Here is an 11,363-nt window from a genome sequence, read left to right as displayed (position 1 = left end):
GCTGCGGGGCCGTGCCCGCCCCTCCAAGAGCCCCTCCCCCTCCCAGTTAACCAGGGGTCTGTGGACCCGGACCCCTGCGCTCCTCCGACGGCCCACCGCAGCTTTCTCACTGAAGGCTCTCTCTCTCTGTCCCCCGCACCCGCAGACCCTCCTGTACACGAACCTGATCCTCCACAATCCGTCGCCAATCCGCTTCTCACCTCCCCCACCCCCCGAAAAGACCAAAGCCGATCGTTCCCGAACCAGAGCCTCTCAGTCAAACCATCTTCTCTCCTCCAACCAGCTTCCCCGCCGGCCCCCTCCCTCCCTCCCCTGTCCCCTCCCTCCGCTCCCGGATCCTCCCTCTCCTCTCCCCTCCCCCTGCGGCGCTGCCGCTCGCCTGCCGCGGTGTCCTGGCAGGGTGTCGAGGTGTGTCGGCGGGCGGGGTGTCGCAGGGCGTGTCACGAGGTGACTCGGGGAGGGCTGAGGACCGAGGGAGGGAGCGACGAAGGGCGTGCGGGGCCGTCGCTCCGCGCACCCCTCCCCCCGCCGCAGTCGGCAGGCCTTTCCCGGGAGAAGATGGCGGATCGGGCGGAGATGTTTTCTCTTTCCACCTTTCACTCGCTTTCGCCGCCAGGCTGCAGGTACGCACTCTGGCGCCCCGGGCCTTGGCAGGCCCTTATCTCCTCGCAGCCCTCGCCGCGACCCAGTCCCCAGCCTCCTCCGACCCGGCCCTGCCACCCCACCCCCATCGCCTTTGGGGACCCAAGCCCCAGTCCCCTCTCTGTTCCTAAGGCCTCTGACTTCTGCTGCCCATCGTCCTTCCCTTCAGGGCCTCTATTTTTGTCCTACCCTCATCCCCCTTCTCCAGCCCTAATGACCGCCCCCCCTCCGCCCCATATCCCGCTGGGATCTAGTGCCGCACCCAGCCGGGGCAGCTGACCCTTCAAGGGTGGAGGACCCGGGCTGAGCCTCTGAGGGGCAGCCTGTCTGGGCAGGACCCTGAGCCACCTTCTGTGCTTGGCAGTGCCCTTTTGGCCTTGTTGGGCCTGTCTTCGGTAAAGGCCTGGCTTGGCCTGTAGGGCTCAGGGAGGGAGAGAGTTGAAATCAAGCCTGGAGCCCTTGGGGGAAGGGCCTGAGATGGGGAGGGTTGGATATCTGGGTGTAGACCTGCCTTGGGCAGGAGGGGGGAGACAAAGTGGCTAGTAGACTCTGCTCCCAGAACAGGCCTGCTCCCCCCCCCCCCCCCCCCCCGCTGCTGCAGCTTCAGCTCCCCCTCCCCCACTCTGCTCAGCCTGACTCCCCTGGGGCTGAAGCTGTGACCCAGAGGGCCCTGGAGCAGGGAGGAGAGGCTGCTGGCTCTCTGAGAGAGCAGGAGCGGGCTGAGGATCGAGGGGCCAAGTGGCTCCTCTGGGCTGGTCACAGCTCAGATTGTGGGGGGAATCCGTTGAAGAGCAGAGCTTGGGGTTCAAGGTGATGGCAGGATGTGGTTCTGGGAGTTGGGTTTTCTGGGAGACCATGGGGCCTAGCAGCTGGGGGTCCCTCCTTAGGGCCAGCATCTAGGCAGGGAGGGAATCCAGGGTTGGTGGCTCTCTAGGGAGCCCTGTCCTTGCTCTCTGACCCTGGTCCCCTCTCCCAGGCCTCCCCAGGACATAAGCCTGGAAGAATTTGATGATGAGGACCTGTCTGAGATCACCGATGACTGTGGCCTGGGCCTCAGCTATGACTCGGACCACTGCGAGAAGGTGGGGAAGGGGCTGGGGGAATGGAACCCTTTCAAGGGAGAACCTCACTTCGGCTCTGCTTAATGTTCACTTGGAGTTTTAGGGTGGGTCTGAGCTCAGCCTTGAATGAAGAAATCCTCTGATTGCCCCCTCCCTTTGGGCCTCCTGGCCCAGGGTCTTCCTTGATATCAAACCTCTCTTTTTCTCAGACCGTATGCCCTCCACACAGGGCTGTCCCCAGCATTCCTCGCCTGGCTCCTGTCACTGGGCTAACGTGGGGGAGGAGAGGCATGCCTTCTGTCCTCAGACCACTTTTTAGGAAGACCCTGCCCCTTCCTACTGCCATCTCAGCTGTCTCCTTCCCAGCCCTGTCCCCACCTCTCAAGCTTCCTCTGCCTTATGTCTCCACCCCTGATATCTTTTCTTCCCCCATCTCCTGCTTCTTCTCCACCCCCTCCCTGTCTCTCCATGTTTCTGTTTTCATTCATTCAAGAACATTTCTGAGGAACTGCCATGTGGCAAGTGCTGGGGGCTTCCAGGTGTGTGGAAGGAGAACAGGACAAGAGTGGTCCTTGCCCTTGGGAGCTTATAACTCAGTAGGGGAGAAAGACATGTCAGAGGCCATGGCTGGCTGCCTGAATATCAAAGACTCGGTTCCAATGGGAGGACACTAGGTGCAATGAGAGGGGAGGGAACCCAGTAGAGACTGAGGTCTTCAGGAAGTCTTTCCAGGGGAAATGGCACACAACCTTGCCCTTAGGGAAGACTGGATGGAGCTGGGCAGATACGGGAGGTAGGGAATGGAGGAGAGGGGTTGCTGGCAAAGTGATTAAGTGTGTCAAAGACCCTGAGGTTGGTGCAAGCTTGGTTAATCCTGGGTTGTCTTCATGCATTCCAATTAGCATCTATAGGCTAAGTCCTGTTCTTAGGGTAGGATCTATCAGTACACAATAGGACATGGCCCTGCCCTGGTGGGGCTCGCAGCTTGGTGGGCACAGCAATTGTGAATTGGGTTAAAATGCCATGAAGGAAGGAGTGCTGGTGTCAAATGTGATGGGGTTTGGAGATAACATGAAGGTGGCAGGTGGATTGGGGCCACTCTGAGAATTCACTTAAGCTTAGGAGTTTGGGCTCTTACCAAGAACTGGAGTGATCCTTTTGTATCTTAAGCAGATTTTTAAAGAAGATTTTTTATTTATTCGTTTGAGAGAGACAGAACGAATGAGAGCATGAGCAGGGGGGATGGGCAGAGGGAGCGGGAGAAGCAGACTCCCCGCTGAGCTGAGAGCCTGGGACCCTGGGATCATGACCCTAGCTGAAGGAGACGCTTAACTGACTGAACCACCCAGACGCCCCTTAAGCAGATTTTTTAAAAAATTGCTCAGTTGGTGGGGAGCAGAGTGAACGAGTCTTCTCTCCCTTAACTTAAAGCTTTCTGCTTTCCCCTTTCCTGGCACCTGGAATCCCAAGTCACTGTTGAGCTCTGGCCCAGCTCTGCCTGTCCCTCCTTCTTGCAGGACAGTCTCTCCCTGGGACGTTCGGAGCAGCCACACCCGATCTGCTCCTTCCAGGATGATTTCCAGGAGTTTGAGATGATCGATGACAATGAAGAGGAGGAAGAGGAGGAGGAAGAGGAGGAGGAGGAGGAGGAAGAGGAGGAGGAGGAGGAAGAGGAGGAAGGAGAAGGGGAGGGCAAGGAGGGAGGAGGCCCTGGTTCAGAGGCCCCTGCCCCAGAGGCCCTGATCCCTTCCCCCTCCCTGGAGGAACCCCACAAGAACCGGCCCACCACTCTCCACCTGACTACGCTGGGAGCCCAGGTGAGCATCCAGACCCACCCACAACATCCTGGAGTTAACTGGGTTTTTAGCATCTGGGACTCTGCTCCCCATGGCAGCCTGTCCTACCACTGAAACCTGGAGACCCCCATCAGCGTTACTTTCTTACTGCTCCCCCACCCCACCCCCAGGACTCCCTGAACAACAATGGAGGCTTTGCCCCAGCGCCTCCAGCTTCCTGGCAGGAGACAGTGCTGTGCTCTCCTCCCCAGGAGCCCCTCAGAGGTGAGCAGGGTGGTGGTGCTGGTGGTGGGGTCACAGGAGGCAAGGGAGAGAGGAAGGGAGCCAAGTGGGCTTGCTGACACATACCCCTGCTCTGCAGAGTCACCCGCCTCCCTCCAGCCCACAGACGCGAGCCCGTGCGGGGCACAGTCGCCTGTGCGCCCGGGTTGCGATTGTGAAGGGAACCCACCGGCCGCGGGCCCCCCTGCGCCCTGTGGAGCCTCGCCCTCCTCAGATCCTGGCATCGAGGCTGACCTGGGAAGCCGCTCCAGCGGGGGCCGAGGGGGCCGGCGCAGCAGCCAGGAGCTGTCCTCGCCAGGCTCCGACTCGGAGGACGCAGGGGGCGCGCGCCTGGGGCGCATGATTTCGTCCATCTCAGAGACCGAGCTGGAGCTGAGCAGCGACGGCGGCAGCAGCAGCAGTGGCCGCTCCTCGCACCTCACCAACTCCATCGAGGAGGCCTCATCGCCTACCTCCGAGCCGGAGCCCGAGCCTGAGGCCCCATGTGAGCCCCCGCGTCGCCCCGCCTTCCTGCCCGTGGGCCCCGACGACACCAACAGCGAGTACGAGTCAGGGTCCGAGTCTGAGCCAGACCTCAGCGAGGACGCCGACTCGCCCTGGCTGCTCAGCAACCTCGTGAGCCGCATGATCTCCGAGGGCTCCTCACCCATCCGCTGCCCCGGCCAGTGCCTGTCTCCCGCGTCGCGTCCTTCCGGGGAGCCCTCGTCGCCCGCGGGTGGGACCACGGAGGCCCCTGAGGCCGCTGCAGGGCCAGGCGGCGTGGAGCTGGTGGACATGGAGACGCTGTGCGGGCCACCGCCCCCCGCGCCCTCTGCACCTCGGCCTGGCCCCGCCCAGCCCGGGCCCTGCCTCTTCCTCAGCAACCCCACGCGCGACACCATCACGCCGCTGTGGGCCGCTCCAGGCCGCAGCGCCCGTCCGGCCCGCGCCTGTTCCGCCGCCTGCTCAGAGGAGGACGATGAGGATGAAGAGGAGGAGGAGGATGCTGATGACAAGGTGGGGCCCCCTGGCGGCAGGGGCGCGGGCCCCGCTGCGCCGCTGGACGCCTCGCTGGTGTATGACGCGGTCAAGTACACGCTGGTGGTGGACGAGCACACGCAGTTGGAGCTGGTAAGCCTGCGGCGCTGCGCTGGCCTGGGCGAGGACAGCTCGGAGGACAGCGGTGGCGAGGCCAGCGAGGAAGAGACGGCGGCCACACTTCTGGGTGGTGGTCAGGGCCGGGAGGATGCCTCCCCAGACAGCCCTGACCTCACCTTCTCTAAGAAGTTCCTCAATGTCTTTGTCAACAGCACATCTCGTTCTTCCAGTGAGTGGGAAGTGGGGAAAGGGGGAAGGTCCCTGGGGAACAGGCAGTTCCCGAGAGCCCCTAGGGCAGCCTGAGGGTCTCAGGGTGGTCAGGGCTAGGCACTGCCCTCTTACCCAGGACATGTGCCTGGAGCTTTCCCCAGGTCCCCAACAGGGTGGGGAGTGGAACGGGTAGGGCTGCTCTGCCTCCAGCCCCTGATGGGCTGGTTCTCCCTGCCCCCAGGCTCGGGACAGCCTACACCAGACTGCTGGGGGGGCAGGGGGGAGGAACTTGGCCAGGCCTTCAAGTACTTTCCTTCTCCTGCCTCTGAGTCTCTGTCTTTCCCTGTCTCTGTGTCTCAGGCACGGAGTCCTTTGGTCTTTTTTCCTGCTTGGTCAATGGGGAGGAGAAAGAGCAAACCCATCGGGCTGTCTTCAGGTACAGCCTTTCTCCTGCTTGCTGTCAGTGACCCCCAACCTCGGTCTACAGACACCATGGGACCTGGGTGGACACCACCCACTGGGTCCTGCCCCGCCCCCCAGTGATCTCCCACCTCTGACCTGCTCACAGGTTCATCCCTCGCCATCCGGATGAGCTGGAGCTGGATGTAGATGACCCGGTGTTGGTGGAGGCTGAGGAGGATGATTTCTGGTTCCGTGGCTTCAACATGCGCACAGGGGAGCGTGGGGTCTTCCCCGCCTTCTACGCCCATGCGGTGCCCGGCCCCGCCAAGGACCTGCTGGGTGAGGTCCCGTCCCCAAGGGGTAACCTGTCACCCAGCCTGCGCCACCCCCTCCGCCTGCTCTAGGCCCCTTATGATACCCCCCTCCCCCCAGGGAGCAAGCGGAGTCCCTGCTGGGTGGAGCGCTTCGACGTGCAGTTCCTGGGCTCTGTAGAGGTACCCTGTCACCAGGGCAATGGCATCCTGTGTGCAGCCATGCAGAAGGTCAGTCTGCAGTCAGTGGTCCACCTCCCCCATAGGCTGGCCCAGCCTCTGGGGGCCCCAGGCCTCTGGCCACAGAGGGTTCAGACGGTGCCTTGGGAGCCTCAGGGGGCAGGGATCCCAGCTCTGATTCAGAGGCCTGGGCAGACCAGCCTAGGGCAGAGCTTGGCAGGTCTGTCCCTCCATCTAACCCTCAGTCTGACTCGGCCTGCTCTGCCCTCTCTGCCCTAGTTCCAGCCTTGCAGGTTTATTGGATATAGTGGGGCCTCCACCTTCCCGCCGGCCCCTCCTTTCCTTCATTCCGTCCTCTTTTTGTCTGTAAATCAAGACCAATTCTCACAGATCCTTTCCTGGGAGTCATTTGCTCTTTCATTCACTTGGTAGACATTTAGTGAGCCTGCCATTCTACTGGTCCTGTGGTTGAGTGGGAAAGCAGCAGAGAAACAGGACAGCCTGTGGCTGAGAACTCCCATCCAGCCCACAGAGATGGGCAGTGAGGAGGCTGGGGTGGGGGTGGGGGGGCCTTGGTCCTATCTGGAGGAACAGAAGGAAGTGGCAGGCTTAGGGCAGAGAGGTGACCAGCTGGTCCTGAGCCTGAGGAATGGCTAAGACCACCAGCTCTCATCTTCTAGAGTCAGTGCCAAGAGTCTTCATCCATAATGTAAAATGTTGCACCAAGGGGAGAGAAAGACACCCTTCTAGGCCCTTGAGATCGTCTCTCCCCCAACTTCTTCCCCAGATTGCTACTGCCCGGAAGCTGACCGTCCACCTGCGTCCTCCTGCCTCCTGTGACCTTGAGATTTCCCTTCGGGGGGTCAAGCTGAGTCTAAGCGGAGGACCTGAGGTGGGAGTGCAGGGGCCTGAGGCACAGGGGCGGCTAGGGCTGGGTTAAGGCAGGAGGGTCTGCTGGAGGGATGTCTGGCCGGGGTGGCAGAAGCGGCCCCCGACCTGCATCTAACTCAGCATGCTCGGCCACCTCTGCTCCAGTTCCAGCATTGCAGTCACTTCTTCCAGATGAAGAACATCTCCTTCTGTGGCTGCCATCCCCGCAACAGCTGGTGAGAGCCTTACCCTCCTGAGTCCCCACAAACCCGGAGGGTTGCCTAGATACAATCCCCATCCCCCACCACGCTGACTGCCCCACCTGCACCCACATAGCACCCACTCTGCACTGGGCTCGGGAGCCTTGGATCAAACAAGCTCTCATCTGGTCTGGGTGAGGAAACAGACATAGACAAGTGAGTGCTAGAAGCATCTATCAGGGTCTGCTGGATATCTGTATGGGGCTCCAGTGAGCAGACCTGTAGAGAGGTGGGTGAGTTCTCCTGGGACTCAGGAAGGGACTGAAGACCACTCTGTAAGCCTTGGAAGACAAGTAAGTAATGGGGTGGGTCTTGGCAGGGAGCCAGTGGAGCTAAGGCTGTGGGTGAGGGGCACTAGGTGTCTTGGGGAGCAGCTAGGATGAGGCTGGAGGGACACTAGGAGTACCCGGGACTCTGTCAGAGAGCTTGTACCTAATCCCATTTGCAGTGGTGTCATGGTGTGTCTCAGTTTGGCAAGCTGGCTCTGGCTGCTGTCCAGATGGACGGACCCAGGTGTCATGCAGGAGGCCAGGTGCTGCTGAGGTAATGCAGGTGCAGTGTCCTGGAGGCATTTAGGAGGTGGGGCAGGCAGGGCCTGGACTGAGTGGTTATAGAGGCTGGCCTAGAGGGAGGATCAAAGGTGATGTGCCTCCTGGGTGATGGACATAGAGTGACCCCCACACCGAGAGAAGGAGCATGGAGTGAGAGGGCCTGACATGCTGGAGACGTGGCATTCAATCGCAGATGCACTGAGATCAGGTTGGTTATTTGTGACATGGGTCTGGAGTGTGGGAGGGAGACGTGGAAGGAGAGAATCATTTGGGAGCAGGTGGGTCACGGTGGCCAAGGTGAACGAGATAGGCAGGAAGAGCGAGAAAGGACAGGTGGGAAGGGAGTGAGACAGCCAGTGTTGTAACCAGCTGGGGGGAGCCACAGGCTTCCTGCCCAGCCAGACTCCTGCCCACTGGTCCCGGTGTCCTTGATGAAGGAAACAGGATGTAACCAAAAAGACAGGGCCAACCAGAGACTCGAAAAGACTCAATGGGGTGTTGGAGGAAGCAGGTCCTCAAGGGCAGGTGAGGGTAGGAAGAACATAGTGGAACTGGGGCTGAGGCTTGTGATAGATCTTGAGTCCAGCATATAAGTCATTTGGACACTTTTGTGGTAAAGAGGATGATAAGAAGGGCTCTTTCTGCTGTCTGGGGGATGGTGTCAACCCTCAGCGGCTCAGAGCCCAGTCTGAGGAGGGAGATACTGCTTTGCAGGCTGCAGACCAAATAGCAGGCAGCGCTGGCACCGCGAGGACTGGTCTGCACAGAGGCCTGCACCTGGAGGGATGGTGGGCTCAGAATTGCGCTGCCAAGAGGGAAAACAAGCTTGATTTCTCAACACAAGGAGACTGCCCAAACTCAGGTCTAGACACCTGAGCATGGACCCAAGTGCAAGCCCATGAGAGAAAGATGGTCAGACCAGTGGATCAGGGTGGAGGGGAGGCGGTCGGGGGGGGGGGGCGGGTACCAAGGCGCTACTGTCCTGGCCCAGACCTTCCTAGTACTTGTTACTTCAGAACTCAACCCCGTCTGTCCCGGTAAGGAGGCACCAATGAATTAGTGTTAGGTGAACCCTTAACTCGTGTCCTCATTTCCTCGAGAAGGAGGCAGGAGACAAGGAATGTGCTGGACATGCTGTATCTGGATGAGGTTGGCGTGTGTGGCCTGTAAGATCACAGACTGCTACAGACTAGCTGTGTGTCCTTGGGCAAGCTTCTGACCACCTCTGGGCCTTGTCTCCATCCTCTAGAGACAATAGATCAGGGCACCTACCTCCCAGGGCTGTTGTGAGGGGTATGTGGGTTTAATAGTAGAAGGTGCTGTTGTGCTTGGGTCTTGGTAAGCGACCTCCAAGTGTTGGTGACTATAAAGTGATTCTTTGACCACGGTGTTTGAGACAAGTTTGTTCATGGACAACATGAGCACATTGTCTTGGCAATGACACTGCCGTGTGGATTCCCATCTGGTGGAACCACAAAACCCCAATCCAGTCTGATGTGGATTGGATTAGCCGCTGTGAAGGGAGTCTCGAGCCTCAGGCTGCAGGGCTCTGACAGGCCCTCCCTCTGGACAAAGTTTTCATGTCTTAGAGGAACCGAACAGGGCAGATTCAGGAAAGGTCTGAATGAGACAGAGTTGGGGCAGTGACTAAAAATTCATGACAGAGCCAGGGTGGGAGGTTTCTCTCCATGAAGAGGGTTTCACAGATTGGCGGCCGATGCCAAGCCCCAACTCAGAGCTCAGATAATAGCTGTAAAGTTTGCAGGACCAGAGGTGGGGCTGGGCAGGCTCGGGTGACTCACATCTAGAAGGCAGGAAGGAGGCCCTGCACTATGGCCTAGGGGCAAGCTCTGGGTGGGGGGCCCACCCCTGTCCTGGAGAAATTCACACAGATCGCTCATTCCTTGTAGGTACCTAGCACTGTGCTTGGACTAGAACCCAAACAGGCACCTTCAAATCTTGAATTCGTGTGACCCACACGTTTTTCTCATCCCATACTCTCTTCCCGAGCCCTCTGTTTCTGACTCTTGTCTCCGGATCCCTGGGGAGGGGAGGGGCTAAGGTGTGGGTCTGTGCTCTGATACCCCTCCACATCAACCCCCCTGCAGCTATTTTGGCTTCATCACCAAACACCCTCTGCTGAGCCGCTTTGCCTGCCACGTCTTTGTCTCCCAGGAGTCCATGAGGCCCGTGGCCCAGAGTGTGGGGTAAGTGGGGTGGGGAGTGCCCAGGTGGGAGAGCAGGGCTCGGAAGATGGGCAGGGAGGTGAGGTCTGGGGGTGGAGAGTTTGGGCAGCAGTGAGGGGGGAGGTCAGATGAGAAACAACAGGTGGAGAGTCGGAAGTGGGTGGAAAGCAAATTTGAAGACGGGACAGGAGCCCGGGGGGAGGGTATTTGGGATGGAAGTGACACGGTTCCCTGTGCTTGTGATCACCGAGCCAGAGAGCTGAGGAATGGGGTCTGGGGATGATGGGCAGGCCCAGGTGGGTGAGGAGGGAGAGCTGCGGGTGGCCCGGAGCGGCTGGTAGATTACTCCCTCTCCCCCAGCCGCGCCTTCCTGGAGTACTACCAGGAGCACCTGGAGTACGCCTGCCCCACAGAGGACATCTACCTGGAGTAGCTGCTCGCCGCTCCCCGGCTGCGGGGGCAGCTGGGGCTGGGCGTGTCTCCAGAAGCCGCCGTGGCTTTGGCAAGAACTGGATTGGGGGGCATGTGGGAACTGATATCCAGGGAGTTTCCTCCTTGCTCCCCAGGGGCCGCGGGAGAGAGGGGTCCTCTCCACTTTCTCTCTGATCCGTTCTGTCACCCTCTTCCGCCCCTTGACCTCATCCTATCTCCTTGTTTCTGTCTCTGCCCCTCTCTGTGCCTGCAAACTCTCGCCCTCTGCTCTTTACTTGGGGTCAGAACCGGGAGGGTTGTAGAGGAAGGTGAGTCTCTAGGTGACTGGTGGCACCAGGCTCCCAGGCGATCCCCTCCTGCCCCTCCCCTGTGATTTATAAAGGAATTTTAATTTTTATAGTGAATCTCAAGGGATTATCCCATCCTTGACCACAGGGACAAAGAGACGGACCTCCCCATACTGCCCCACATGGAGCTCAGGGGGAAGCAGGGAGGGGTTCCCCAGAAGGGTCCTGGGGGAGATTAGGAGTAGCTCTTGATGCTTACCCCGAGCCCCCAGATGCTAGGAGGAGGGTGCCTACCCTGGCCCTGGCCACACCAGCGTCCGCTTTGCCGCTGCAAACACTCCCCGCAGTCTAGCACCTCAATAAACTCTCTGCTTGGTGTGACACTGGCTGTTTCTGGGGGGGCCCAAGTAGGGGGTTGGGGGTCCAGGAGCTGCCCATGGCAGTGGGGACCACGACTCCAGGGTGATGGAACCGTGAGAAGATTCACCCCTTCAGTGCTTTCTGAAATCATGCCACGGGCGCCCTGGGGATTCTCCCCAGATGCACTTGATTGGCAGGGAACTGAGGCCAGAGAGAAAGGGCAGTGGCCCCTTAAGTGTGTTCCTTCCACTTGCACCAGAGCTCCCGGCTGGGGGGCCAGTAGGGCTCAGATCAGCGTGTGTGGGCGCTCATGGGTGTGTATGCACGCTTGTGAGTGTGTGTGTGTGAGAAAGCAGGGGTCAGTCTGCTCAGATCTTAAAATTGGCATTTAAAAAATTCTCCACAAAAAGCCAGAAGAGAGGAGGCGGCTATTTTTCACTATGCCTTTAGGTGGTT

At 59.7% G+C, this 11,363-nt stretch overlaps 1 protein-coding gene across 1 annotated transcript; it reads left to right on the top strand.

The window, feature by feature from the left end:
* Window positions 1–372: 372 nt before the first annotated feature.
* Window positions 373–10,922, top strand: MAPK8IP2 (mitogen-activated protein kinase 8 interacting protein 2). Its single transcript, XM_034985969.1, has 12 exons — window positions 373–623; window positions 1,619–1,724; window positions 3,221–3,520; window positions 3,670–3,763; window positions 3,861–5,087; window positions 5,429–5,504; window positions 5,637–5,809; window positions 5,903–6,012; window positions 6,749–6,853; window positions 6,997–7,067; window positions 9,751–9,849; window positions 10,189–10,922. The coding sequence occupies exons 1-12, from the start codon at window positions 559–561 to the stop codon at window positions 10,259–10,261; spliced, it is 2,499 nt and encodes an 832-aa protein (XP_034841860.1). The 5' UTR covers window positions 373–558; the 3' UTR covers window positions 10,262–10,922.
* Window positions 10,923–11,363: the final 441 nt, after the last annotated feature.

Source organism: Mirounga leonina, unplaced genomic scaffold (genome assembly GCF_011800145.1).
Source record: "Mirounga leonina isolate KUSES-001 unplaced genomic scaffold, KU_Mleo_1.0 Mir_375, whole genome shotgun sequence".
Taxonomy (NCBI): domain Eukaryota; kingdom Metazoa; phylum Chordata; class Mammalia; order Carnivora; family Phocidae; genus Mirounga; species Mirounga leonina.
The sequence above is the reverse complement of the archived record's forward strand: the minus strand, read 5'-3'. Positions and strand labels throughout refer to the sequence as shown.